The sequence below is a fragment of the Notamacropus eugenii genome, chromosome 2, assembly GCF_028372415.1.
Source record: "Notamacropus eugenii isolate mMacEug1 chromosome 2, mMacEug1.pri_v2, whole genome shotgun sequence".
NCBI classification, from domain to species: Eukaryota; Metazoa; Chordata; class Mammalia; order Diprotodontia; family Macropodidae; genus Notamacropus; species Notamacropus eugenii.
Genome location: NC_092873.1, coordinates 12,929,393 through 12,953,357, shown reverse-complemented (window position 1 = coordinate 12,953,357; position 23,965 = coordinate 12,929,393). Strand labels below are relative to the sequence as shown.

The window sequence follows — 23,965 nt, the reverse complement described above, 5'->3', positions numbered from 1 at the left end:
CGGAGGCGTTGGACACCATTTCCCAGGCTGCCTCGCGCGAGGACGTAAGATCCCTGAAGGGATAATAAAAGGCAGTCTGACTGATAAGAGTCAGGTCGCAGGAAACTTGCAGACCTCCATTTCCCAGGCTGCCTCGCGAGGGACCGGAAGTTCTGTGGGAAAAAGCAGTCTGGGTAGGTGGGTGGAACCTATGGGACTCCAATTCCCAAAGTGATTCGCGCAAAGCCGGAAGTTCTGGTATACTATAAAAGGGAGAGGCGGGGCATTGCCCCCCAGCTCTTTGGAGGCGGTCTCTGGTAAGTAATTGAGGCTGTGGGACTCTGTTTCCCAGAAGCCCCTGGGACGGCGTCTGGCTGTCACGTGAACGGAGTGGTGGGTTGGGGAGGGGGCTGTCCCAGTTTGGCCGAGTTCCCCTATAGGATTACAGGAGTTGGGAGCAGGCCGAGAGCCTTTTGTGCAGTTGGGGAAACAGAGGAAGCCTGGGAGAGGCCGCCGAACCCAGCAGACCCTTTGAATCGAGGCCGGAAAGGCCCCGGGGCACGCCGGCTGGGGTTGGGGTTGGGGTGGTGAGGGAGTCCGCCCCGCCCCCCGTCCTGCCTCGGGCCTGGCTGGAGTAGGGGGAGGGGAGCGTGGTTGCCTCCTGGCCCAGGATCCCCGGCTCCCGGGAGCGAATTCGGAAGGCTGGGTGTCTGCACCCTTGGGCGGTTAACGTGCACGTGGCTGGCTCTGACCTGCTGCCCCTAGGCGTTCGGACTCTCCCCCTCCCCCCGCGCCGTCTGAGGGGTGGGCCTGGAGGTCATGACCTTCCGAGACCTGGCCATATGAAATCTGTTCCCTCCAAGTTAAAGTTAACGTTCTGTCCTTGTAGTTACTTGTGTTTGAAGTAGGGCTGGCACTGCTGTGTGCCAGCCTGCCCTGCGAGGAGGAGGGCCTGGCAACTCCCTAAACGTTGTTGATTCAGGGGCTGTTCCTAGAGGCAGATTTGGAAAGCCAGGAGTGGGGGGTGGGGGACCCTGACCAGCCTGTAACGGGGAGGTGTCTGGGCTGAGTGGTGGTGGAGCCACAGGGCCCTGGAGGGGCCTGGCCTGGAGGATCGGGGTGCTGTGGGGAGCTCTGGGCCCCCAGGGCCTCCAGGAACAGAGGTGGCCCAGAGGGTCCAGGTGCTGTGGGGAGCTCTCTGCCCCCCGGGCCTACCTGGGCAGGCAGAGGGGACAGTGAGACTTCAGGAAGGGCCAGGCCTGGGCACCTTTTTGGCTGGAGGGAGGTGAGTCAGAGTCCAGGGCGGGCCCCAAGGCCAGGAGGTGACTGGATTTACTGTCTGGGGTGATGTGATCTCTGAAGGTCGCATCTGGAGGCTCCCTGGTGACTTGGTGCTGTCTTGGTCGTGAAGCATGATCGTAGGCCGGCTAATGACATCCCATAGGGCCGGTGTGTGGATTGTGTGGTGGGGTTCAGTGTCTCCAGGTCACATCTAGAGGCTTCTTGGGGCGGGGGTGGCAGAGCAGATGGCAGGAAGCCTGCAAAGCTTCAGTCTCCTGTAGGGTGGGGAGGGGGACGGAGGCGGGGGGGGGGGAATGTTCTACCTCTCACTTGCTGGTGACTCCTGTACCTTAGCCCATTTGATGGGTCAAGAGTAGGGGTCACAAACCCATGAACCTGATATGAAAAATCATGTTGCTACCAGGATATCTGGGGCATGATGTCCTTGTGCCAACCTCGTGGAAGTTCTTGGTCTGTTCTTCCCCTTCACTGATCTCTGGACCCTCCTCTGGGCTCACTGGCTCAGTGCCCAGCTGCTTCCCTGTCCAAGCTGCGGATTCACAGGGAGCCCAGGAACAGGAGGTGGCCGGCCCAGTCTGGGGGAACTGGGAGACTGGTTAGCTGGTGCTGGTTAAAGTTCTCTTTGAGTTCTCCAGGCGCTTTGTGAGGCAGAGCCCACCAAGTTTTGCACTGTGCCATGAACTCTGAGGGCGCTGGCCACATACTCATAAATCAAGGGTAGAGTTTTGAGCAGGGAGAAACTTCAAATGTTTCCCTGGAGAAATTGAGGCCCAGAGAAGGGAAATGACCTGCTCAAAGCCACATGGAGGTTGGATTGATGTGGCTGCCCAATAGAAATTGCAGACGAGGCCCATGCTCTGACTGTGTCCACATCCCCCCTCCCAAGCCCCCAGGCTGGCTTTTTTCCTAATGGCAGCCTAGGGCAGAGGTCCCAAAGAGGTCTGGGCACCATGCCCCATGATGACCCAGGAGCTTCTGGGTAATTTTCCCTTCCTGAGCAGCTCTTGTGGGAAATCTCAAAATAGACTTCGTGGTCCCTAGACCATGACAGCTGCTTCTCTCTCTTCCTCTGGACTTTCCCTTGAGTTAGAGAAAGCAGAAGCAGGGACAGCAGATGTGGGCCGAGGGGCTGTCACATGCAGGTCTGGACACTCGTTCCCTCTCCCTGTTTTCCCTCTGGCAAAGAAATCTGTCCTCATAGCTCCAGCCCAAACCGGACCTAAGGAGCTGTTTGATGTCAGGGCAGGGCTCCGCCCACTCTTCACCAGCTAGAATCTGACTCAGCCTGCTCAGGGACACTTGGACAAGGTACTGAGTACCTGTGTAGGTGAGGGTGAGAGAGGGCCCCAGCGAGGAGTGAGTGACCTGCTCTGTCCTTCCTCAGGAGTATGATGACCATGAGACATTTTTATCTCTTCTCCCTGGTGCTGGGGACCCTGGGGTCCCTCTGTGTGCTCTTCACGGTTTACTGGGTACAGCGCTGGCGTGGTGGCTTTGGCTGGGATGGCTCTAACCTCATGTTCAACTGGCACCCAGTCCTGATGGTGACTAGTATGGTGGTGCTGTATGGGGCTGGTGAGTAGGGGATGGACGGGCCTTAAGGCAGGGGGCAGAGGGAGGTATGGGCCCTTTCCTGGTCCCCACACTGGCCCTCTGGTGGGGAGAGCAGCTCAAGGATCACTGACTTGGAAATTGAAGTCACACCCTGACCCTGCAGCTTCCTGTGTCATCTTGGACTTATCCCTGAGCATCAGTTTATTCATCTGTCCAGTGGGCATGATGTTCCAGAATTCTTAGATCATTTACTCCTTCACTGGATTACCGTAAAGAAAGCACTTTGTAATTTGTGGGGCTCATTGGTCTAAGCTCTCCAGGGCCATTGAAATAGGAGTTAGTATTCTTTAGGGAGCTCAGTAGGGACTGAGCAGCTCTGTAATATTATAAGGGAACAGCTGGCCTGGAGCTTCTCACACTGGTGACCAAGGTTCTCACCAGCACTAGCTGGGAAGCGTGGTTCCTGGCAGCTTGTAGAGGCCGGAATCCATGCCCTGCCCTGGCCCCCGCCTCCTGCCCTGTAGGGCTGACCTGGGCCTGATCTTTGCTCTTTTCTCTGTCTTGGATGCACAGAACAGGCAGGTGGGTCGGGCACTTAGATTGGCTTGAGATTGGGGGGGTTCAGTGAAAAGACCCATGGACCTGGAGTCCGAGGCCTTGGGTTCCAGCCCTACCTCTGCAGTGCACTACTTGTGGGAGGGAGCTGGGGCAAGAACTTCCTCTCTGAGCCTCAATTTCCTTGTTTGAACAATGAGGAGGTTGGATTGCATGGGCCTAACGTTGACTCAAGGGTCAAAAAACCTTTAGGGGTACCCTGTTCCCCATTTCCCAGGGCCCCACAATAAGGAATGGGCCCTGGCTTCTGCTCTACCCACAGCCTCCTTGGTGTACCGCTTGCCGCAGTCCTGGGTGGGGCCCAAGCTGCCATGGAAGCTGCTCCACGCTGCGCTGCACCTGGCAGCCTTCATCCTGGCGGTGCTGGGGTTGGTCGCCGTCTTTAACTTCCACTACCACAACAACATCGCAAATCTCTACTCCCTGCACAGCTGGCTGGGGATCACGGCCGTGGCACTTTTTGGCTGCCAGGTGGGTGTCCCTCCCCTGAAGGGGCCATCGGCACATTTCTGAGGGTCTGTGGGGCTGTGGAGCTGGAGCTTGACCTCCGGATGGACCCCGTGCCAGCATGCCCGCTCAGAATAAGCATAACTAAAGGCATGGGACTTTATGGTGCAAGACCTCTCTGTGTTTAGGCAGATGCCCACCCATGGCCTGAGAGAGCTGCCGAGAGCCTTGCCCAGGGTCACAGCTGTTTGTGTTAGAGGCAGGACTAGAACCCGCATCTTCTGAATCTGAGGCCCCCTCTCTGCTTGCCCTGCATAGATGGGGTGTCCTGGGCCTGAAAGATGGTGTGGGGAGAAGTGGGGGAGCTGGCTGGCTTCCTCCCTCCACAGCACCCACGGCTCTCTTCCCTCAGTGGCTCCTGGGCTTTGCTGTCTTCCTGTTGCCCTGGGCATCACTGCGCCTCCGCAGCCTCCTGAAGCCCGTGCACGTCTTCTGTGGGGTGGCCATTCTGTCCCTATCCATGGCCTCTGTCCTCTCTGGGATCAATGAGAAGCTCTTCTTTAGTCTGTGAGTCTCCCCTGGGGCCCTGGCTGTCCTACCAAGGTGGGCAGGGGGTGATGTCCACAGAGCGTCCCCCTAGGATGGACGGTCTGCCTCCTGATTGGACAGAGGGTCGCCAGCCAGTCAGTTCCTAGATACCTGCAGGGTTCACGGCATCATAGCAGAAACTGATCAGACTTGTTAGGATTTTATAGTCCCTGGTCTTGACACTTAGGAAAAACCTCAGGGGAAGACCTTTTCACTGAGCCTTAGTGATGGGGGAGGCCTACACTGGGCAGACAGATGGTGAGTCACGGTGGAGGGTCCAGGGAGAGCCAACACTGTTGCCTCACAGGAAGAACGGGACTGCTTATTCCAGCCTCCCCCCGGAGGCCTGCTTTGCCAACACCACTGGAATGATGGTGGTCATGTTTGTGGGAATTGTGCTCTATATCCTCCTGGTCTCGTCATGGAAACGGCCTGAACCAGGCATCCTCACCGACAGACAGGTACAAGTCCATGTGGCTGGAGAATGAGGGGAGGGCAGTGAGGGCTTGGGGGAAGAGCCTAGGGGTCAGGGGCTGGAGCCAGCAGAGGCGAGGACGCTGATGGGGACCGCAGGTCCTGAGAGAATATGATGGCTCATTGAAACAAAACTGAAGGCCTGTCTCTGACATCAACCATGTAACCCTGGGCAGGGGTCATAGATGTGTCACAGCTGGACAGACACCCCACATTTTATCAACAAGGAAACAGGCCCAGGGCCGGGAGGTGATTTTCATAGTCACTCAAGTAGTAGAACAGTCCAGCTTCCAGGGCAGGCCTCCATTACCTTGCTTTAAGGTCTCTCGGGCCCCTTCTCACCTTGATACTTGGCGATGCTTAGAGGGGTGCACTTGGGGAGAGAAGACACAGATAGGCCTATCTCCTCCCATGACCTTGGTAGCCCCGGCCTGCCCTGTGCAAGGACAAGGGCAAAGGTCAGAGAAGAGAAGATTCCCATTCTCCATAAGGGTCTTTTTTGCCTCTTCCCTACCAGTGGCTTCTTAGTGACTGGTAGGCTGGGGCCAAGTGGGTACTTGGGGATGAGTGGAGCCCGTAGGCTTGGGCTTTGTGCCTTGGGTTGGAATTCTGGGCTGGATCAACATGTCTCCTTGGGAAGATTGGTGGCTTGGGCAGGGTCTTTGCATCAAGTGGGGTCTCTGCTGGTGGTGGGCCTTGGTCTTTGGAGCCTGAGGCAAGTGACAGTGACCCACATCTCCTGAACTTTCTTTCCAGCCTCTGCTGCATGAAGGGGAGTGAAGCTGGAGAGCCCCCAGAGCAGGCTGCACCAGCTGCACTCCTCCCCCAAGTTCTGCTCTGCTGGGGGCTCTGGAATGGCCCTGCAAAGGGCTGGGCTTCTTCTGACCTCTATGCTTGTCCTGCTCGCTAGCGCTGGGCTCCTCACCTGCTTCGGGACAGCGCTGGCTTCTACACCTTTTGGCCCATCTCACCAAGCCCCTGCTGTGTTGTCAGTGTCGGCTACACCCTGAGTAGCCTCACTGTACAGATCTTACCTCCCTCCTGCTAGGCAGGAGCAAGACTGCTAGCAGTTAGAAAGGGCTGGGCCTGTGTCCAGGGTGACCCTCTCTGCCCCTCAACAGCCACGGGCCTGGGCTGGGCCCCAGCCATCCCACATGGAAGGGAGGTCCTCTGCCCCCTCAGTGTCTTTCCCAGACCTCTGTAAAGTAATGGGGACGCTGTGACTGTCGCTCCTTCCAGCTTCGCTTCCAGCTGGGCCCTGAATCTCGGCCTTACCCGGTTGCTTACATGCCCGTTGCCTCTGGGCCACCGCAGTAACTCTGTCAACCTGTCCTCCCAAGAAACTTGCATCATGGCAGGGTCTAATAACAGGGCTGCCGGCCCTCAACCCTCAGTAGGCTGGGACCTGCTCCTGGCCCATCAGCTTCAGCCTCCTAACACCCCCCCCACCCCCAGCACCCTTCCTCAGGACATCTTCACACTCCTGGAGACGGCACCATTGGCCCAGCAGTGCCACGAGACTCCAGGACCATCCAGCTCCCAGAACTGTGTCTTCACCCATCCCTGTCCCAGTGGCATCCCTGTAAAGTGCCCTCTCCCTGGGCTCAGGGCAGTCTGAGCCCTCACAGTGGTGATTCCTCCCTCCTTGACAGTCCTGTCTTCTGTTGCTGGTCTTGTCAAGGAAAGGAAGTTGGCATCCTCCTCCCCATTGCCACTTGGGTTCTCCTCCTTCCTCTGCGCTTGGCTGAGGGCTTAGGCTCTCTGTGCCCAGAGGGACAATTAGTATGGACTTGTAGCAAACGCAGGCCGGTGCTGGTGATCTCATTGGCTCTACGAGCATTTGGTGTTTGCAGGCCGGGATGCAGTGGGGGTCAGCCCCTTGGGGGCTGCCTGAAAGTTTTCATTCAATGTGTTTATAAAGATCCATGGCCCTCAGGCTGTCAGGAGGATATCAGCAAATTTCGCCTTGAATAAAGGGGAAAACACACTTTCTAACAGTTGTGGTTAGAGCCGGGTTTATTTAATGTAATCTGGGGCTGAGCCTGCCAAGGCTGTGTTTGTCCTCCAAGGCATCTGCCCAAGGCCCCATCTGAAGTACTGAGGCTGAAGCCTTGGGAACTGCAAAACTGGGGGTGGGGAGGGGTATGTTTGTTACATTCCATTCTAGCTCTTAGCATTAAAGTTGTTTTTACTGCATTTCCTGGTCTGAGTTTGACTGGCTTCCTGCTGATCCTGAATAGGCCTGGCCTACAATGGGCTGTCTCTCTCCTGGGTGCCCTAGTCTTCCACATGTGGGAGTTTGGAGAGGGCATGTTGCACTAGATAGTCTCAGAGGTCCCAGCTGACTCTGAGGGCCTGATTCCTGGTCTAGGGAGCCCCAGACAGCTTGTGAAAGCTGGCCGACCCGTACCTAGCTGCCAGGGCCTCTGTGTATTGTGGATCTCAGCTAACCCTCCCTCCCATCAGTGCAGGTCCAAACTAGCAGGGACTGGTGGGCCTGAGCATTTAATTAGTCTGTAGAACTCTGTGTGGAAATTCTTCTACCCAAACTGGATAGCAGTTAACCTGTCTTAGCTGCTTAGGGCCCCAGAGTTAAGTGGTTTGTCTCAGGACCATAGCCAGTCTGTGTCTCCCCTATGTCGAAGCTCCTATCTGTTATGCCCAAGGACAGAACCGAAGAATTCTCCTTCACAGATTACAACTAGCCCTTCCTAGTGACCAGGCCACCATCCTTCCCATTGCACGTTTAGACCATTCCTTAAGGCTGCTACTTTATATTCAAAGATCAACAAAGTTTCCCAGAGTGTGGCTCAAGCACCTATAATGTCCCTGGGTGAAATGCTTGGAGGCCATCTTCTGTGGTCACAGCTGTTATCAGAGAGCCGCCCCAGGCTGGACATTGGTCTTTGCCCCTCTGGGCTCCCCTCAGACTCTCTATTTGGTCCATCAGCTACGCATTCAGTAACACGATGGTGCCGCTTCAAGCCCCTGGAGGCCCAAGTCTCTGCCCAGTGGGCCTAATGTGGCTGACTCGGCTTCTTCTCTTCCTGGTCAGGCCAGGGCTTAGCCGGTCACCTTTGATAAGTTTGGGAAGAGGTGAGAACTGGCCTTATACGTGACTCCTGGCCTACAAGAAAGTGGAGCTTGTGGGTCCTCTGGCCCTCCCACCCCCATCAGCGACACGTCTGGTTCTCTGGCCACTCACTGTATCCGCAGACAGGTTCCGTGTGCCCTAGATCAGAGATGTCCCCATTGGCATTCTTGCCTGCACTGGGCATGTGCTTTGAGGAGTGGAAACCCCAGGGCACCAAGTTTGAATCTGACAGCTCTCCTCTTGGTCATGGCTGTCAAGAGACCAACCATTTGCAGATTCATCCCCTCCTCTGGCTCAGGCTTTCAGCAATCAGAGGGCATAGCAGGAAAGGAAGGGAAGGTAGTAGCCACCACATTACACCAAATTAGCTGCATATTGGACATGATTTATTTTGTTTAGCCCTCTGCCACTTTGTTGACAAAAAGGCTTACGAGAGAGATGCTTAAAAACACATTAACCCTGAGAGGTACAGGCATAGGACTGGCCATCTGGGAGGAGCTGGGGCCCTGCCACACTCTGCTCCACCCTCCCTGGAAGGAGAGAGGATGATGGGGAGCAGAACAGGCTAGGTCTGGAACCAACTCAGGCCTTTGTGTCAGAGCCAAAAGGACCAGGGCTGGGTGACTGTAAAGCTCCACAACCAGTCTTCCCTTGGCCAGAAACAGCCTGCCTACTTCTGGGTGTTAAAATCAGGGCTTCCTGGATGACTGGAGGGGACAGTGTCTTTGAGAACAGAGAACAGTTCTTCACCTGAGATCTAGACCTTGGGTGTGGGGAAAATCACCTTTTGATATCTATATTGCAGTATAATTGATTTCCTTTGTACTCTGATTATTTTGTGCATTTAAAACATGATTATGCAAAGGGGTCCTTTTCATAAAAAACCTGAGGCTGTGTCAGGCTGGACAGTGGCCATCACACTAAAGCTGTGGAGAGGCCCCCCCCCCCTACACCCAGCCCCCCAGCAACTGTGTGGCACTGGCCAAGGTGCTGGGATTAGGGAGAAGGACAGGACAGGACAGGGAAGGTGAGTCACACACTCTGGCTCTGTAACATCTCCAGGATGGCCCGGAGCACTGCTGCAGCTGCCACGGCCCCCGGGTCCGGCTGCTCCAGTTTGGCTGAGCTGATGTAACTGGCCCTCCCAGCACCAGCTTCCATCTTTTTGGTGGCTTCTGCTGCGGCCTCGGCACTCTGCAGGAGAAGGCACAGGGGCTCAGCACTGGAGTCTGGGGGCCATGGGCTAGCTACGAGGTCCTGCTCTCCTGGGCACGGCTACTCCCTTTCTGCCAGTATCCCCGAAGTCTTTGGCCGCACTACCAGGCCTCGTGGATATCTCCATGTGCTGGGTCACTGCGTGGCCCAAACACATTTCCTTCTAGTTGTACTGCCTGCCCTGCCCCCTGCCATGGCCTCCCCCTAAAGGTTCTGCTCCTCATCTACCTCCAGCTTACACCTGACCATGTCATCTCTGTCACCTCAAAAATTTAAACCCTTCTCAGCGCAGGGCAGAGCTCCATCTCCTTTCAGTGCCTTTGCCCAGGCTGTCTCCCTCCTCACCTCCACAGCTTAGAGTCCCTCACCAGCTTCCTCTCCAAGGCTTAGCTCCTGAGCCAAGTCCTGTGGGAAGCCTGGGCTGATGCCCTCAGCCCCTAGAGCTTGCTCCCCCCTCCCTAACCGTCCCATATGTACTTACCTGTACACCCCCACACACACACATAGTACATGCCTTAGAATATGCCATCGGCTCAAAAGATTAGGATGCAGAGAGAGAAGAATGCAAAAGGCCATGAGTTCATTTTACAAATGAGCAAACTGAGGCACAGAGAAATTCTGTGACTTGCCCAGGGTCACACAGCTTGCAGGCTCTGAGGGAGGATTTGAATTCAAGTTTTCCTTACTCTAGCCCCTGCTCCACACTGCCTCAGGGCCCAGCACAGTCCTTGGCATGTGGGAGTGCTCCACAAGTGCTTGCTGGCTTGGCTCTGTCCCCAGACATTGCTCTTGTTCCAAGTCTAGCCTCAGATGACCTCTCTGCCCTCTTGAGGAATTCAGCCCTGAAGTTAGGGCATGAAAGATGTTCTCGGTGAATCTCAAGGCCAGCCTCCCGGCCTCCTGGGCTCTGCTGACCCACTCACCTTGACTGCTTTACTCAGCACTTGCAGCCAACTGGCCCCTGGCGTTTTCAGTGCATGGAGTTCCTGGCCTGCAGCCCACAGTGAGTCCAGCTGCCCAAGGCAAGGGAGAGGAACAGAGATGGGGAGGGGAATGTGGTGGGGTGGGGGCTCTAGAGGGAACAAGGAGTAAGGGGGCAGTGGGCATACACACCATGGTTCTGTCTCCAGGAGCAGCTTTTCCATACCTGTCAGGGAGAGCAGAAGAGAGCTCGAGGGAGTCATGGCCAGAGTAGGCCTCCCGGCCTTCCAACGTTCACCCATTAGAAGAGAAGAGGGATTGTCTCCCTGAGATGAGGGATGAGGTGACTCACCGCTGCATGGCCTCCAGGCCAGCATCCATGGCAGCAGTCCATCCTGGGAGGCCAGGTATGGTCTTAAGTGGCTGGGCAGCCGCAGTCAGGAATAGACCATAAAGCTGAGGACCAGAAGTAAGCCCAAGGGGAAGGCTGTGAGAGCTCAGCCTCTACCTTGGCATTTGTGGCACTGGACCTGCTCAACCACCCAGGATCTTGCCCTGGCTCCCTGCCCCCAAGTTCTCCCAACAATAGGCATGTCTCCCCAGCACTTACTGCCCCTGATGAACCTCCCATCTTCTCCAGGAGAATCCGGGACAGGCCAAAGAGTAGCTGGTCAGGGCGGCTGGGGGGAGGGCCCTCCTTCAGCCATTCCTGGATCGCTGAAAAGGCAAAGAGAGACTGAGCAATATGGTGGCAGGGGGTGGGGAGGGAAAGCCCAGGTGCCCCAGACCCCCATGCTCCTGAAGAACCCAGGAAGCATTCACAGTCAATCAGGGGCTGAAATCCAAGGGAAAGACCCAGTGGGGCCTGGGAGATTCCCCCTTCTGGAGAAGAAGAGAGCGGGGTGGAGGCCCACAAGTCCCTGACTCTTCCCCTGTCCCTCCAGCAGTGACCTCTGGCAGCTCGGCTGTGGGTGGTGCCACAGTCGCCATCTCCAGCAGCTCGGTCCAGAGCATTCAGATGTTCTTCCAGGCCAAGGAGGGTGGCACACACGTGCTGCAGGATGGCAGCTGCCCTTTGGGAGCCAGCACCTGGCAAAAACAGGCCAGTGGGGAGGGGGCCCAGTGCTCCGGAGAGCCAGAGCTGAGCAGTCCTGTGCCATCCCCCCAGCGGTGGGCAGGGTACCTCCCGTCACTGTTGGCTCATCACCCTCTGGCTTCTCAGCAGGGGCTGCTCGGCTCCGAGTGTGACCTGTCACGGGCACTCTGGCTACGTGAGGCCAGGCCAAAGCCGTGGTCTCAGCATCTGGGAATGAACAGGAGACAGGCTCAGACCTGGCACAGCCACGTAGTGTAGCTTTCCAAGCTGAAGGGACACAGGAAGAGGAGATTCTCAGCCTCCCTGCCTCATAGGAAGAAGAGCTGGGGGTTGGTGGAGAGGGTGGAAAGATTTGAGAAGCCTGATCCCACCTTCCCCTGAGGTCAAAGACACCAGGAAGGAAAAGCTGGGAGTAACCTTTCTGGGGAGACCAGGACCCTGGCCTTGCCCTTGACCTAGGAGAAGGGCCATGTCTGACCAGCCTCCCCAGGTCCCCTCAGCCCACAGGGAGAGGTTCAGGCCTGCAGGACCCTGGCCTTGGGCTCCTCACCTATTAGCTTAAGGAGGGCATCATCTGCTAGCAGGAGGGTCAGGGAGATGCCAGCCATTTCCAGTGCTGACATAAAGGTGCCCACCAGGGCACGGGCAATCTTCACACCACGGGCCTCTATGGAATCCAGAGCAGAAGGCAGCATGAGGAGGGAGGGCAAGGACAGTAGACAGAAGCCAGAGCAGTAGGCGTAAGGCCTGGAAGAGGCTGAGGGGCTATGGGCAGACCTTGAGAGAGCCCTGAGACCTCACTCCAGAGGGCCATCTTCCTGGGGGCCCCTCATCACTGTCTCCTGCTCACATTTCCCCAGTGCAGGGATGGCGCCTTGAGGGATATCGCCCTCACTCTGGGACTCACCAAGGCAGCGGACTGCTGCATCAGCCATGATACCCAACTCCAGGAAAGACAGGCCACCCAAGTTATTGACAACCAGCACCACTGAAGAGCCTGTGGGCATCAGACCAGGGGAGCAGCCCCCGCAAAGCAGTCAATCGATCGAGTGATCAGTGTCTCAACAGGGCTGTTAGTGAAGCATGTGGTTTGTGTCAGGCGCGGGGCTGTGAGGGTAGAGAAGGAAACACTCCTTCCCCAAAGAAGCTTCTGTTCTGAGGGAGGTGATGAGGACAAATGTGAGTGATTACAAATGGGATAATAACAGCCTCTCTGCAGCAACCAAAGGTTTGTAAAGTGCTTCACCAATATTGCTCCGTGCCCATTTTACAGATGTGTACAAGGGTTAGGTACAAGGCAGTTTGGGGGAGAGGGAGGGAGGGAGAGTGCTAGCAGAGCCAAGGAGGGGAGTGAGTTCTGGGACTCTCTGAGGTGCTGGCATGTGGAAAGGTCAGAGCAAAGGTGTGGAGCCTGGAGATGAAGTGTCACATATAACCAACAAAGAGAAGGCCAGTCTGGTTGAGTGGGAGAGGGAGAGCAATGTCCAGCAGGGCATTGGGCAATATGTTGGAGCCAGGCTGGAAAGGGTCCTCCCAGAGGCCATTCACAGGAAGTCTCTGGAGTTGGGTGAGCAGATGGGGAGAGTCAAGACCGATTTTGGCAACAGTCTGTGGATGGAGTTGGGGGGCCAGTGAAGAGCCTGCCCTGATGGGCTAGGGGAAGTGACGAGGGACGTCGCTAACATGGTGGCCATGTGGACAATGAAAGGTTGAGAGATGAGATGAAGGATATGACAGCACCCTGGAGGTGTGGGGGAGGCCAGGGAGGATCTGCCCAGCTCAGGTCCCACCCCTACTCCAGACAGTGGACTCACCAGACCTGACCGGCACATGGGACTCGTTGGAGGGCTCAGTCATGTGGTCAATCATTGTCTTAACCACCTCATCTGCGGTGGCCATCTGTGCGTGAGAGGCAACAGTGAGGGGTCTGTGGGCTAGACCTTGTTCTGGAGCAATGTGACCACCAAGCAAGCCACCACCCACCTACCTTCAGCCGACGCACACCAGCCTCCCCGTGGATCCCTAGGGAAAGAAGAAGCATGGCTGTAGGGAGCACCTGAGTGGCAGCCCCAGCCTGAGGAGAGACGTGACAGCAGCTGGTCCAACGGGATGTCAGTGGCAATGGGCAGATGCCTGAGGCCGTGGGGGAGGTGGGGGCACATCCTTACCTAAGCCCAGCTCCATTTCATCAATAGGAAGCTGGAAGGTTGGTTTGGAGCCTGGGATGCTGCAGGAGGACAAGCTCGCCCCCAGGGTGCCTACAGGGAAGAGGACAGGACATGTTGCACCAAGAGTGTGGGCACAGAAGGGTATGCAGATGTCCACAGAGGAAGTTCTTAACTGATGAGCAACTGAATCGCTCAGGGAGTGCCTGTTCTGCTCTGGGTGGCCCTGTGGGGTACAGACTCTAGACTGGCCCCAGATCCCAGGGGTCACTTGATGGAGCTGGAGCCTCAGCTAGGTGAAATTAAACTGTGCCTGAAGATCTCTACCACGGGGAATGGGGATGAGCTGGCCAGTGCCTGAGAGTAGGAGCCCCCTAGACCCTACAGCAGCTCACCAGAGATGCCCAGTTTGGCTTACAAGCACTCAAGCTTTGGCATCCTTCCTGAAAAAAAGATCTTGTTCCTTCCATAATGCTCCTTTTCCTGCCAGGGGATGGGGAGGCATCCCCTAGGTCAGTACTCACCCATGGTCCCCCTATTCCCCCTGCCCCAGGCCAGTACTCACCCATGGCTGCAGCAGCTGCACTCACTCTATGAACAATCTCCTCGAGTCCCACACCTGCCTCAGCCAGAGCACCTGCCACCTATACCAATATAAGGTCAAGTCCCCAAGGGATGTGTGACTACACAGTGTCGGGCAGAGGGCAGGGAGGCCAGGGGTGATGGAGGGAGGATGGGAAGGAGAGATACCTCCCTCATGAGGTGCCTCCCTCAAGTTCACAGTCACCGCCATTGGCCTGACTCGCCTTGGGGCAGGATAGAACCCGGGGGGAGGAGGGGGTGTCAAAGGGGGGGCACACCTGGACACTAGAGCTGGCTCTTCTACTTACTACCTTTGTGACCCTGGCTGAGTCATTTCCCTCTCTGAGCTTCAGTTCTCTCATTGAGCTGACCTGGGAGGCACCTTCTGGCTCTGACTGCACTGGTCAATCCCAGGTAGGGGTGAAAGAGGGCACCCCATTGCAGCTGATCAGGGCACAGGGGAGAGTATGGGCAAAGGGGAAGAGAGAAAGCAGCCCCCCAAGAAGGTGGACTTCCATCCTGGAGGAGTCCTCTTTATTCACCAAACCCCTATTAAAGTGCCTATTAGGTGCAGACATTGGGCGCAGGGCACCAAGACACAAAAAGACCCTGTCCTCTGGGAGCCCCCACCTTGTGGATAAGTACAGTGCCACAGAGGCCTCTCCTGCCTGCCTTCTTCAGGCTGGTGAAGGCGCTGTCATCACCGATGACGACCATCTCCACCAGGATGCCCTCCGCCCGGGCCTGCTCCCGGGCCAGCCCGAAGTTGAGTCGATCCCCAGTATAGTTCTTTACGATAAGGAGCGTCCCTGCTGCAGAGGCCAGAGAGAGGAAGCCTTGACCCCCCCCCCCCCCCCCAGTTCTCCCACCTTCCCCTCCCGAGTCTACCCCTGCCATACCTGTGCCAGCCTGAGCCACTGCCCGTATGGCAGCCAGGATACTGCCTACCGCTGGGGAAGTGAACACCGCACCAGCAATGACCCCAGTCAGCATCCCTTTGCCTATGAAACCTGGAGGGAGAAAGGCAAAGATGGGGGTTGTGTTTGGCAGGGTCCTTATCCCTTTGGCCCCCACCCCACCTCCTCTGTTCTTAGTAGTTCTACCTTTCACAAAGTGCCCTGGGGAGTCCAAAAGTCTGAGAGATGGTCCCTGCCCTCAAACACTTACTGTCTTATTGGGAAGACAAGATCAACACGTGTGAAAAGGCTTCAGGAAAGACATGGGACAGGCTCTATTATGGAGCAGCCCACGTGAGCTTCTCTGAGGCCCCCGCAGGTGGATGCCTCAGGGCAGGAGGATGGCAGTGACCCTGGGTTTTTCAGCACCAAGCTTTCCCTGGAAAGCCTGATGAAGTACCCAGCAATTCCAGGAGGTGCACATCACACAAATGTAATAGAATACTGCAGTGCTCTAAGAAACAGCGAGGGCCACTGTTCTGAGAAACCTTGGAAGACTGGTCTGAACTGATGCAGATGGAAGTGAGAACAATTTATACACTGGCAACAATGCTGAAAAGACTAAGAACTGTGCGGGATTTAAGACCTAATTGGGAGTGATTCTGAGAGCTGAGCATGAGGTGTGCTCCGACCTCCCGGCACATGACAGGCACTAAAATATGGGAAGCAACACACGTTTTGGGGCATGCCTAGTGTGGGGATTTGTCTTTCTAGATTATGCTTCTTTGTTACAAGGTAAGTTTTTCCCCTAATGTGGAGACCGAGGATGGAAGGGAGAGAAGATTCTTGTTAAGTTTTTTAAAATAAATTTTTTTACAGAAAGAAAGAGCATTTTAAGTGAGGAAGAAAGCGCAGAGGCAGGAGACAACGAGGACGCCTGTCTGCCTACAGCTGCTTCTCTCCCCCTTGGCTCTAAGGTCCCTGCTGCTCTTAACATCCCCGCATCCTCCTCCATCTCACCCCAAGCCCTCCGCCTGGCACAGGCCCCTTGTTCTGTCCAGCTCCTCACCCGCATGGGCAGGCTCATGACCAGAGCCCCCGCCTGACAGCAGAGCCACCCGTCCCTTCAAGCTCTCCAGATCAGAGCGTAGTGCCACTCGGTGTCCTTGCAGAATCTGGAGGTCAGGGTTACAGGCTACCAGCCCGGCCAGGGCATCATCGGCACAGCCGGTCACAGAGTTCACCAGCTTTTTGGAGGACTGTTGGGAGAGAAAGAGAGGAGTCAGGATATCCCCCAAAGAAACATTTACCCTTCAACATCCCACTGTGTTTTCTGGGGTCCTTTCCCTTCAACTCCTTGGGCTAGAACAGCTGATTGGCATCAGGGGAGTCCTCAGAGCCATTGCCCAATTCAATCCTGCCTCAGACATTTACTAGGGGTGAGAACCCAGGCAACAATCTCTCAGATTCAGTTTCCTCACCACTCAAATGGGGAATATAACTGCACCTACTTCACAGGACTGAGAGGATCAAATGAAATAATGTATGTAAGTAAAGTGCTCTGGAATTTTCTCATTATTGGCCTGGCATTCAAGGCTCTGCTCAGTGTGACTGCCCCCCTCCACATGTACCTACTCTTCCTTTCCCATGTCATCCTGTCATCTCCTCACTCTGCCCTCACACACATCCCTTCCACCAGCGGAAGTCTCTCTGGAGGGCAGAGGCTGCTTCATCTTATCTGCATGTCCAGGACCTTGTCCAGAGCCAAGTGGATTGAAATACTCCTCTTCTTCCAAGGCCAGGCCCAGCCAACCAATGAGCTTTTGTGAAGAATGTCTGGCAGTGGGTGAAATGGGGAGGGAGGGAAGGAGAGGGGGATACCAAGGCTTATTCTAATAGGTGAGACAGGAGAGAATGGAGGGTATGTCCCGGGGAGTCTCCAAAAGACTGAGACGTGGAAATGGAAAGAGAACCTAGACTAGCCCACCTGAATGTGAAGAGGCCCTGAAAACAACTATCCCACCTCCAGAATACCAACTACATTCATACTTTTTTCTCCAGATTCCCCACTAACTCTAGAAAGAAATGCTGCTGTTCCGTCATTTTTGTTGTGCCTGATTCTTCATGCCTCTGTTTGGGTTTTCTTGGAAGAGATACTGGAATGGTTTGCTATTTCCTTCTCCAGCTCCTTTTACAGATGAGGAAACTGAGGCAAACAGGGTCTAGTGACTTGCCCAGGATCACACGGCTAGTAAGTATCTGAGGCCAGACTTGAACTCAGGAAGATGAGTTTTCCTGCAGACCTGGCACTCTATCCACTGTGTTACCTAGGCGACCCCAGGCAGAAGTAGGGGAGGTAGAATTGACTGAGTTCACATCAAACTAATTACATTTATGAATAGGAGAGTGGCCTACTAAGGGGAGGGGGTTTTGAGCCAGGAGACAGTGTAAATATATAGGAGAGGCAAGATGTCTCCTACCTTCCACCTGCAGGTGACAATCTCAGAACTGGGGAATTGAGGGGCTCAAAGGGAAAAGACCTCTGCTAATCCTAAACTAAGATTCTTTCGTTTGCTCTAGTTAAACTGAAAAGAGTGCTGTAGAACTCCTAAATGACAAAAACTCGGTACAGTCCAGCCACTTTACCAGGGGCTAAAGCTGGAAACAAGTGCAGTCATCATCAAAGAATGAGTCATGGATGTTGGGCCAGGAGAAGGGCCCATGGCCCAGGTACTGCATCGTCCAGACGTGTCCCAGGGAGGTCAGCCCTATGGGCTCCACACAGTAGCCACTGAGCTGCTTCAGGGTGACCTGCCTGGACCAGCCTGCTCAGACATAGCCAGCAGCCCCTTCCCAGGCAGAGCAGCCTAACTGGCTCCTTCTGAGCAGTAGCGAAGTTCTCTGGGAAGCCAACACTGGATTGATCTAGGCAGCTAAGATACCTCACCCAGTGAGGAGCACGCCACAGAGACATTCATCCCTTACCCACAACATGGCCTACAGTGAAATTCCTGAGGACCTTCTAGAGAAGTAATGTCAAAAACAAATAGAACTGACTTAGAAAACTACAAACCAACATTATGTGATTTATTCTGTTAAACATTTCCCAATTACATTTTAATCTAGTTCTGCACACACTCCAGTTTAACAGTTCTGCCCCAGAGAAAGACAGACATGGAGCCCCAGCTGTGTGAGCTGTTCTGGGAGTAGCCTTGGCTCCATGTGCTCCTCCACGTGGGCCTTGTTACCGCTGTACTTGAATTTCAGGTCTATTCTCCCTAACAGGCCCTGCGTGTATTTGCGAGAGAGTACATACCAGTTTTGAGTGAAATATGTTATAACTAACATTCTTGCTAATGTTTGAGTAAATGCCTTTGCTAAAGAACTAAATCTACCATCTCATGGTTATGGGAATCATACTAGTGGGGACTCATGAGGCAGAATTAAGATAGTCAGCCAAAGGATTGCCCTTCAAATCTTGAAAATAATAGCGTGCTCTCTCACTCTCTCTCTCTGGGGACCCAATCTGCCACTGCTGGTTTGGTGTGGATGAGCAAATACAGAGTGGAGTGTCAGACACAAATCTCAACATTGGAGTGAGGTCTAGGGCAGAACAGACCTGACTGACCAGGAGTTGAGTACCACAAACTTACTTCGCCTCTTTATTTATAATCAGCCAGGCCCCAGAACTCCACAGATCATGACCTTTAACACTGGCCTTGCTTTCTATCACACCTGTCTTTCCCCTTCCCAACCTGCCATCTTTCTCCCTCTTGATCAGGACCAATAATATTCCCATTGCTACTATGAAAGGCACGATAATCTCCTGCCTGAGGCAGAATCCTCAAGCTTCTGATGAACAGGGTGCCTTGTCCAAAGCCCCCTGCTTTGACCATCATTTATCAAGTTCTCCTGCCCATCCAGGTGAGTACCAAACCACCAGGCTCCTCTGACCAGAGGCCCTGTTCTATTATTAGCCCTCCCCTGAAATTACTTTGCATCTATTTCATCATTAAATTTCTGTGCACGTACTATTTTCTTACCAAAAGAACATAAGCTCCTTGAGGGCAGGATCTGGTGGCTGTTCTTTTGACACAGTAGGTAAGCAGGTTCCAAGTCTCTTCAATTCTACCTCCACAACATGTCTCATATGTCCCCCCTTCTCTCCACTCCCAAAGCCAGTTGTCTTATTACGTGGGCCCTTATTACCTCTTACTAGACTATCACCAGGGATTCTTTTTTTGTCTCCCAGCTTCTATCCCTCCCCTCTCCAAGACATCTACCGCACAGCTGTTCACGCCATCTTCCTGAGGCACAGGTCAGACCAGAGCTGTAACAATCAATTATCACACAATGGGCTAGGGGGTGGTAGGAACATGGGACTCAAGATGCAAGGCCTCAGGAGAGAAACAGCCTAACTACTGTCCAGCAGCAGAGACAGAGACCCTGGGACACTCAAGGGCACTTTCATGGAGGGGGAGAGAGCAGGCTGGGGGCCAGGGTGTTATTCACCTGGGCTTCAGCTATCTGAGCTAATTATCCTTGCTAACTGGGTACTAAGTTCAAGGTTTTGGCCCACTGAAGGTCTGCCAGCACCCTCTCAATTTCTATATCTTGGGCCAAAGTTCTGGCTGTCTCACACTAGTTACCAGCTGGAGTCTAAGGACACCAAACAATCTCCTATCACGTCTGGGACCAGATAACCTCCTCCACTTGGCTCTTCACAAGCTCCACAACCTGGCTCTTAGGCTCTTTTCCAGATTTACCTTACTCGACTCCCCCCTCAGCATGCAGAATGAGCCTGCCTAACATGCTAAGGTGCTCTAGGCAATCTGTGATGTCCAGAACCTGGTTGTCACAGGATCACAGACTAACAGGCAGAAGGGATGCCCTAATTTTCCAGATGAGGAAACCAAGGCTGGAGAAGTGAAAGGGCTAGCCTCAGGTCCCACCGTGAGAAGGTCACAGGCCAGTATTCCAATGCACAATCCGGATCTATCACACATCCTAGGAGCCAGGAAGTGGTAGCCTCTCCCCTCAGCTGCCATCCCTCCTGGGACATCAGCCTGGGTCCTGGGCAGACCAGGAGCTGTACAGTCAACCTCCCACTTGAGAGGGACAGGGACCACCTGGAGGTCAGCCTCCAGGGCCTCCCTCCATTGCAGAGGGCCAAATGGGAGCAAAGGCTGGGAAAGCACACCCCAAACCTGCAAAGTCCTATAGAAATACCGACTCTTCATCTTTGGAATAATTCAGATCATTCCACTATCGCCTTCTACTGGATGAAAGGTGACATTACAGCCGTTCTCACCCAGCTTCAGGCTTGGGTCTATTAAAGGCTGGAAGGGACAGAGATCTAGAAATGGAGGCATGCAGTCCAGCTCCCTCATTTTACAGAGGAGAGAACTGAGACCCAGAGAAGTCACAGAATCAACCCATCAAAGATCCACAAGCACTCATTAAGCACTTACTGTATGCTGGGCCCTGTGGTCATCATAGATTCAGAGCTGGAGGAGCTCTTTTGAGATCCTCTCACCAATCCCTTTATTTTACACAAGAGGAAACTGAGGCAGGGAGAAGCTAAGGAGCTTGCTCAAGGTCCCTGCTTGCACAGTAGCCAAGCCAGGTCCCCAACTCTAAATCTTACACTAAATGAGGGGGACAAATGAAAGGCCTCTTCCAGCTCTGAATTCATGCCTCTATGATCCTGTTTGCCACCTGTGACCTCTTGCCTTCTGGTGAGATGAGACCCATCGCAAACAGGCCAGAGGCCTCAGTCTAGAGGAAGGGACAGGTAAGAGCCCGTGTGCCAGGAGGACAGAGGCAAAGGGCAGGAGTTCTGACCACAAACAGGCAACAGCCCTGATCAGTTCAGGGGAGTCTGGGGCCAGGGGTGCACCTGGGAGAGGAGTGCCAGGCCAGAGCACCATGCCCATGGCAGCTAGCCTGCCAGGCCTGAAGGTGACACAGGCCACAAATGAGGAAGTGAAGACTCAAAGAGGTCACAGAATTTGCCCAAGATCACAGAGCAGGGGTATCTCCTGCCTCCTCATCCTTTCCATGACCATGCTGCCTCCCACCAATGATGTGACCAACCCACCAGGGCTTTCCTGACCACCTCCCCCGTTCTGAGGTTGGTGCCCTGATTCTCCTGAAATTACTTTGTAATAACTTGCATCCCCCCCCACCCTCCCAAGCCCAATGTAAGTTCTCTGAGGACAAGGACTTATGTCCCCAGGGCCTGGCTCAGGGATTGGCATGTAGCAGGAGTCCAACAAGTGTTTGTTGAATGGAAAATGAGCATCGGCATTGAGGTTAGGAGGAAGATGGACCAGAGGGCCATGGGTGTCTTGGGAAGAGCTCACTGTGATAGTTACAAAGCCCAGGACACATGGAGGAAGCCAGGTCCGAGCCTGATTCTGTCCAGCTCAGTGCCAGTGGCTTGACTTGAATCCTGAACTCAGCACAACCCAGTATGCCTGACTGCAAGGTCCAGGGGGCCTGGCATCCTCCCTAGTCAGCAACATGCTCAGCTCTGGAGCACCCCTGCTCAACTTTGGGGGGGTCCAGTCACTCAACTCAGCCTAGAATGTGACCCAAACTAGCCTTGTGCCAGGATCTCATAGCTTTCTGGGAGTTTGTGGATGGCCCCGTGCCAGCCCTGAGACCTGGTAGTCAGTAAATGTTTATTAAGCATGTGCTGTGTATGCTAGCTGGGGACCCAACAAGAGGCAAAAAGCAGTGCCCACCCTCAAGGTGTGCCTAGTCTACTAGGGGATACAATAAGTAGGTATAAACAGGCTGTCTGCAGGATAATGAAGAGAGGGAAGGCACTGTGGACCTCCAGCCTGGGAATCCACAGAACTGAAGCCAACAGGCCCCTACCTACTGCCACCTTGCCTGCCGCCTCTCCTACTTTCAAAACTCAGACGGGAAACAGGGCTTCTCAGCCATGCCAGGAGCCAAGGTCCGAGGGGATGCAATCTAGGTCTCTGCTCTGTGGTCTGGGAAGCTGGCCCATGTTTTGAGACCGGGCACCGCTGGTCCCTGTCTGAACCCTGAGCTCCCTTCTCCCTCCACGCCCTGAAGAACTCACCATGCTGGGCAGGACTTCTAGGAGAAGCACAATCCACAGAGAGTCCTTCTGGACCAGGGAGGGCCTCTGGGGCTACTCCATCCACGTGGGCCTCTTCTAAGCGGGAAACACCTGCCCAGCCCTAGGAGACAGCCAGAGTGAATGGGTAGAAGCGTAGAGGAGGCAGTATTTGGAGACCCAGATGAAGGGGGGCTGGCCTTTGAAGGGGCTGGGCCACATCAAGCAAAGGGGCACCAGCAGGAGCTCTCAGCCTGCTGGGATCCTGCTCCCACAGGGACTTGGCTCTAAGTCCAAACTCTAGCATGTGGCCCAACAGTGGGGTGCAGGAGGTACAGAGGGAGAAGGACCAAAGTCTGCACATGCCCCAAATCCTCTCCCTCTGCAGCAGGAAAATCCATTTGGGGCACCCATCCAATCTTTGGGAGTAGGGCTGGCCCCCAATGCTCAAGACAAGGACATCCCATGTAGTCTGGGCAGGCTCCCCAGTGGGTCAGCATGAATACCTGCTAGTGACCTCCTGGGGCCCAGGGGGAAGGAAAAAAACTGCTTATTTTTTTGGCTTCTAGAAGAAGCTGCTCCTGGATCCTAAAGTTGGGAGATGGAGCAGGCGGTTCAGTGCAGTGGAAAGAGTCAGGGATTTGTGTTTGAATCCTGACTGTTAATGGCTAGCTACGTGACCTCAGACATGTCATTTAACCCCCTTCAGGCCTAACATTTGCCCATCTGTAAAAGAAAGGGATAGGAATGGTGACCCGGAGGTCTGATGGTGAAGCAAGCCTCCCTCCTCTTGGCAGAGATGTGGTGGACTACGGATGCAGAATGAGGCATACCTTGTGTGGAAGCATATTGAATTATTTTTGGTTCAACTGAAAATATGAAGAAATAGGATTTTTTCCAGCCTATGTTCCTTTCTAGATTTTTTCCTCTGGGAAAGTAGATAAAGGTGCAAAGATAAAGGTTGAGGTCCCAGGAAACAAACCAAGGGTGAAAATCACCCCTAACTTTGCCTCTTTAGGCCATTCCCTCCGATGCAAGGATTAGGATGCTGAGTATTTGGGGACGTGCACACAGCACTCTGAGCTGGCTCAGGGCAGGGATGTGGTGCCAGAGGCCCTGCCCGGTGCCAAGCTGCCCTGGCTTGGGCTGTTTGTAAAGGAAGCTGTTTCTGGCAGCCTCGTGCCTAAACCTTGGGTGCTCCTGGCTCCCCTTCCCTGGTGGGGGGGCTCCATCTGGGGGGGCTCCATTGTGGAGGGGGGGCTCCATCGGGGAGGGGCTCCATCGTGGAGGGGGGGCTCCATCGTGGAGGGGGGGCTCCATGGGAGGGGGGGCTCCATCGGGGAGGGGCTCCATCGGGGAGGGGGGGCTCCATGGGGGGGCTCCACGGGAGGGGGGCTCCACGGGAGGGGCGCTCCATCGGGGCGGGGGGGCTCCATCGGGGAGGGGGGGCTCCATGGGGGGGCTCCACGGGGGGGGGCGCTCCATCGGGGAGGCGGGGCACGGGCAGTCTCTTTCAGGTCTGAATTCCACGCAGGGCAAGGACTCGCAGGGCTCCCTCCCCTTCCCGGGCTCCATCTGAAGCTTTTCAGCCCGGACTCCGCCCGGCGCAGGTGGGCTCGGCACAAGACCTCAATGCCCCGGCCACAGCCTCCTGCATGGATGACCGCCCTACTGCAGACGGGGAAACTGAGGCCCAGAAAGGGGGCTCCGCACTCCGCGGGGGCTTAGTACGCGCCTGCGGACCCCGGCCCCTCGAGTGACCCGGGCACGTGCCGGGCTCCGCTCACAACAGGGCTGCGGGGCCCAGGAGGCGGACACTAAGGCCCGGAGGCGGAGGGGCGAGGTCCCCCAAGGTCACCAGGGGCATGGAGGGGCGGGAACCCCCGGGAAAGCGGCGGGAGAGGCGGGAGCTACAGCTGCGGCAGCGGAGGAGGACCCGGGCAC

General features: G+C 55.2%; 2 protein-coding genes across 13 annotated transcripts; one reads left to right on the top strand and one right to left on the bottom strand.

Annotated features, from left to right (window-relative positions):
- The first annotated feature begins 12 nt into the window (after positions 1-12).
- On the top strand, positions 13-7,155 carry CYB561A3 (cytochrome b561 family member A3). 11 transcript variants are annotated; one of them, XM_072638819.1, is made up of 6 exons: positions 13-296; positions 2,666-2,856; positions 3,713-3,921; positions 4,310-4,464; positions 4,793-4,946; positions 5,716-7,155. In XM_072638819.1, the coding sequence occupies exons 2-6, from the start codon at positions 2,670-2,672 to the stop codon at positions 5,737-5,739; spliced, it is 729 nt and encodes a 242-aa protein (XP_072494920.1). In that variant the 5' UTR covers positions 13-296; positions 2,666-2,669; the 3' UTR covers positions 5,740-7,155. The 11 variants fall into 11 exon arrangements, with proteins under 11 accessions (XP_072494920.1, XP_072494923.1, XP_072494915.1 ...); XM_072638822.1 differs by having other exon boundaries at positions 42-296; positions 2,760-2,856; positions 6,199-7,155; XM_072638814.1 differs by having other exon boundaries at positions 42-296; positions 6,199-7,155.
- A 1,262-nt stretch (positions 7,156-8,417) lies between these two features.
- Positions 8,418-23,088, bottom strand: TKFC (triokinase and FMN cyclase). Of its 2 annotated transcripts, XM_072638807.1 has the most exons (18): positions 22,528-23,088; positions 22,025-22,145; positions 15,998-16,187; positions 14,932-15,042; positions 14,663-14,844; positions 14,016-14,094; positions 13,454-13,543; positions 13,273-13,307; positions 13,100-13,184; positions 12,193-12,282; positions 11,836-11,952; positions 11,373-11,492; positions 11,141-11,278; positions 10,800-10,906; positions 10,542-10,645; positions 10,382-10,415; positions 10,192-10,281; positions 8,418-9,247 (listed from the first exon to the last, which is right to left on the bottom strand). In XM_072638807.1, exons 2-18 carry the CDS (start codon positions 22,025-22,027, stop codon positions 9,086-9,088), a joined length of 1,737 nt encoding a protein of 578 aa, XP_072494908.1. In that variant the 5' UTR covers positions 22,028-22,145; positions 22,528-23,088; the 3' UTR covers positions 8,418-9,085. The 2 variants fall into 2 exon arrangements, with proteins under 2 accessions (XP_072494908.1, XP_072494909.1); XM_072638808.1 differs by lacking the exons at positions 22,025-22,145; positions 22,528-23,088 and adding an exon at positions 16,564-16,666.
- Between the last annotated feature and the right edge of the window lie 877 nt (positions 23,089-23,965).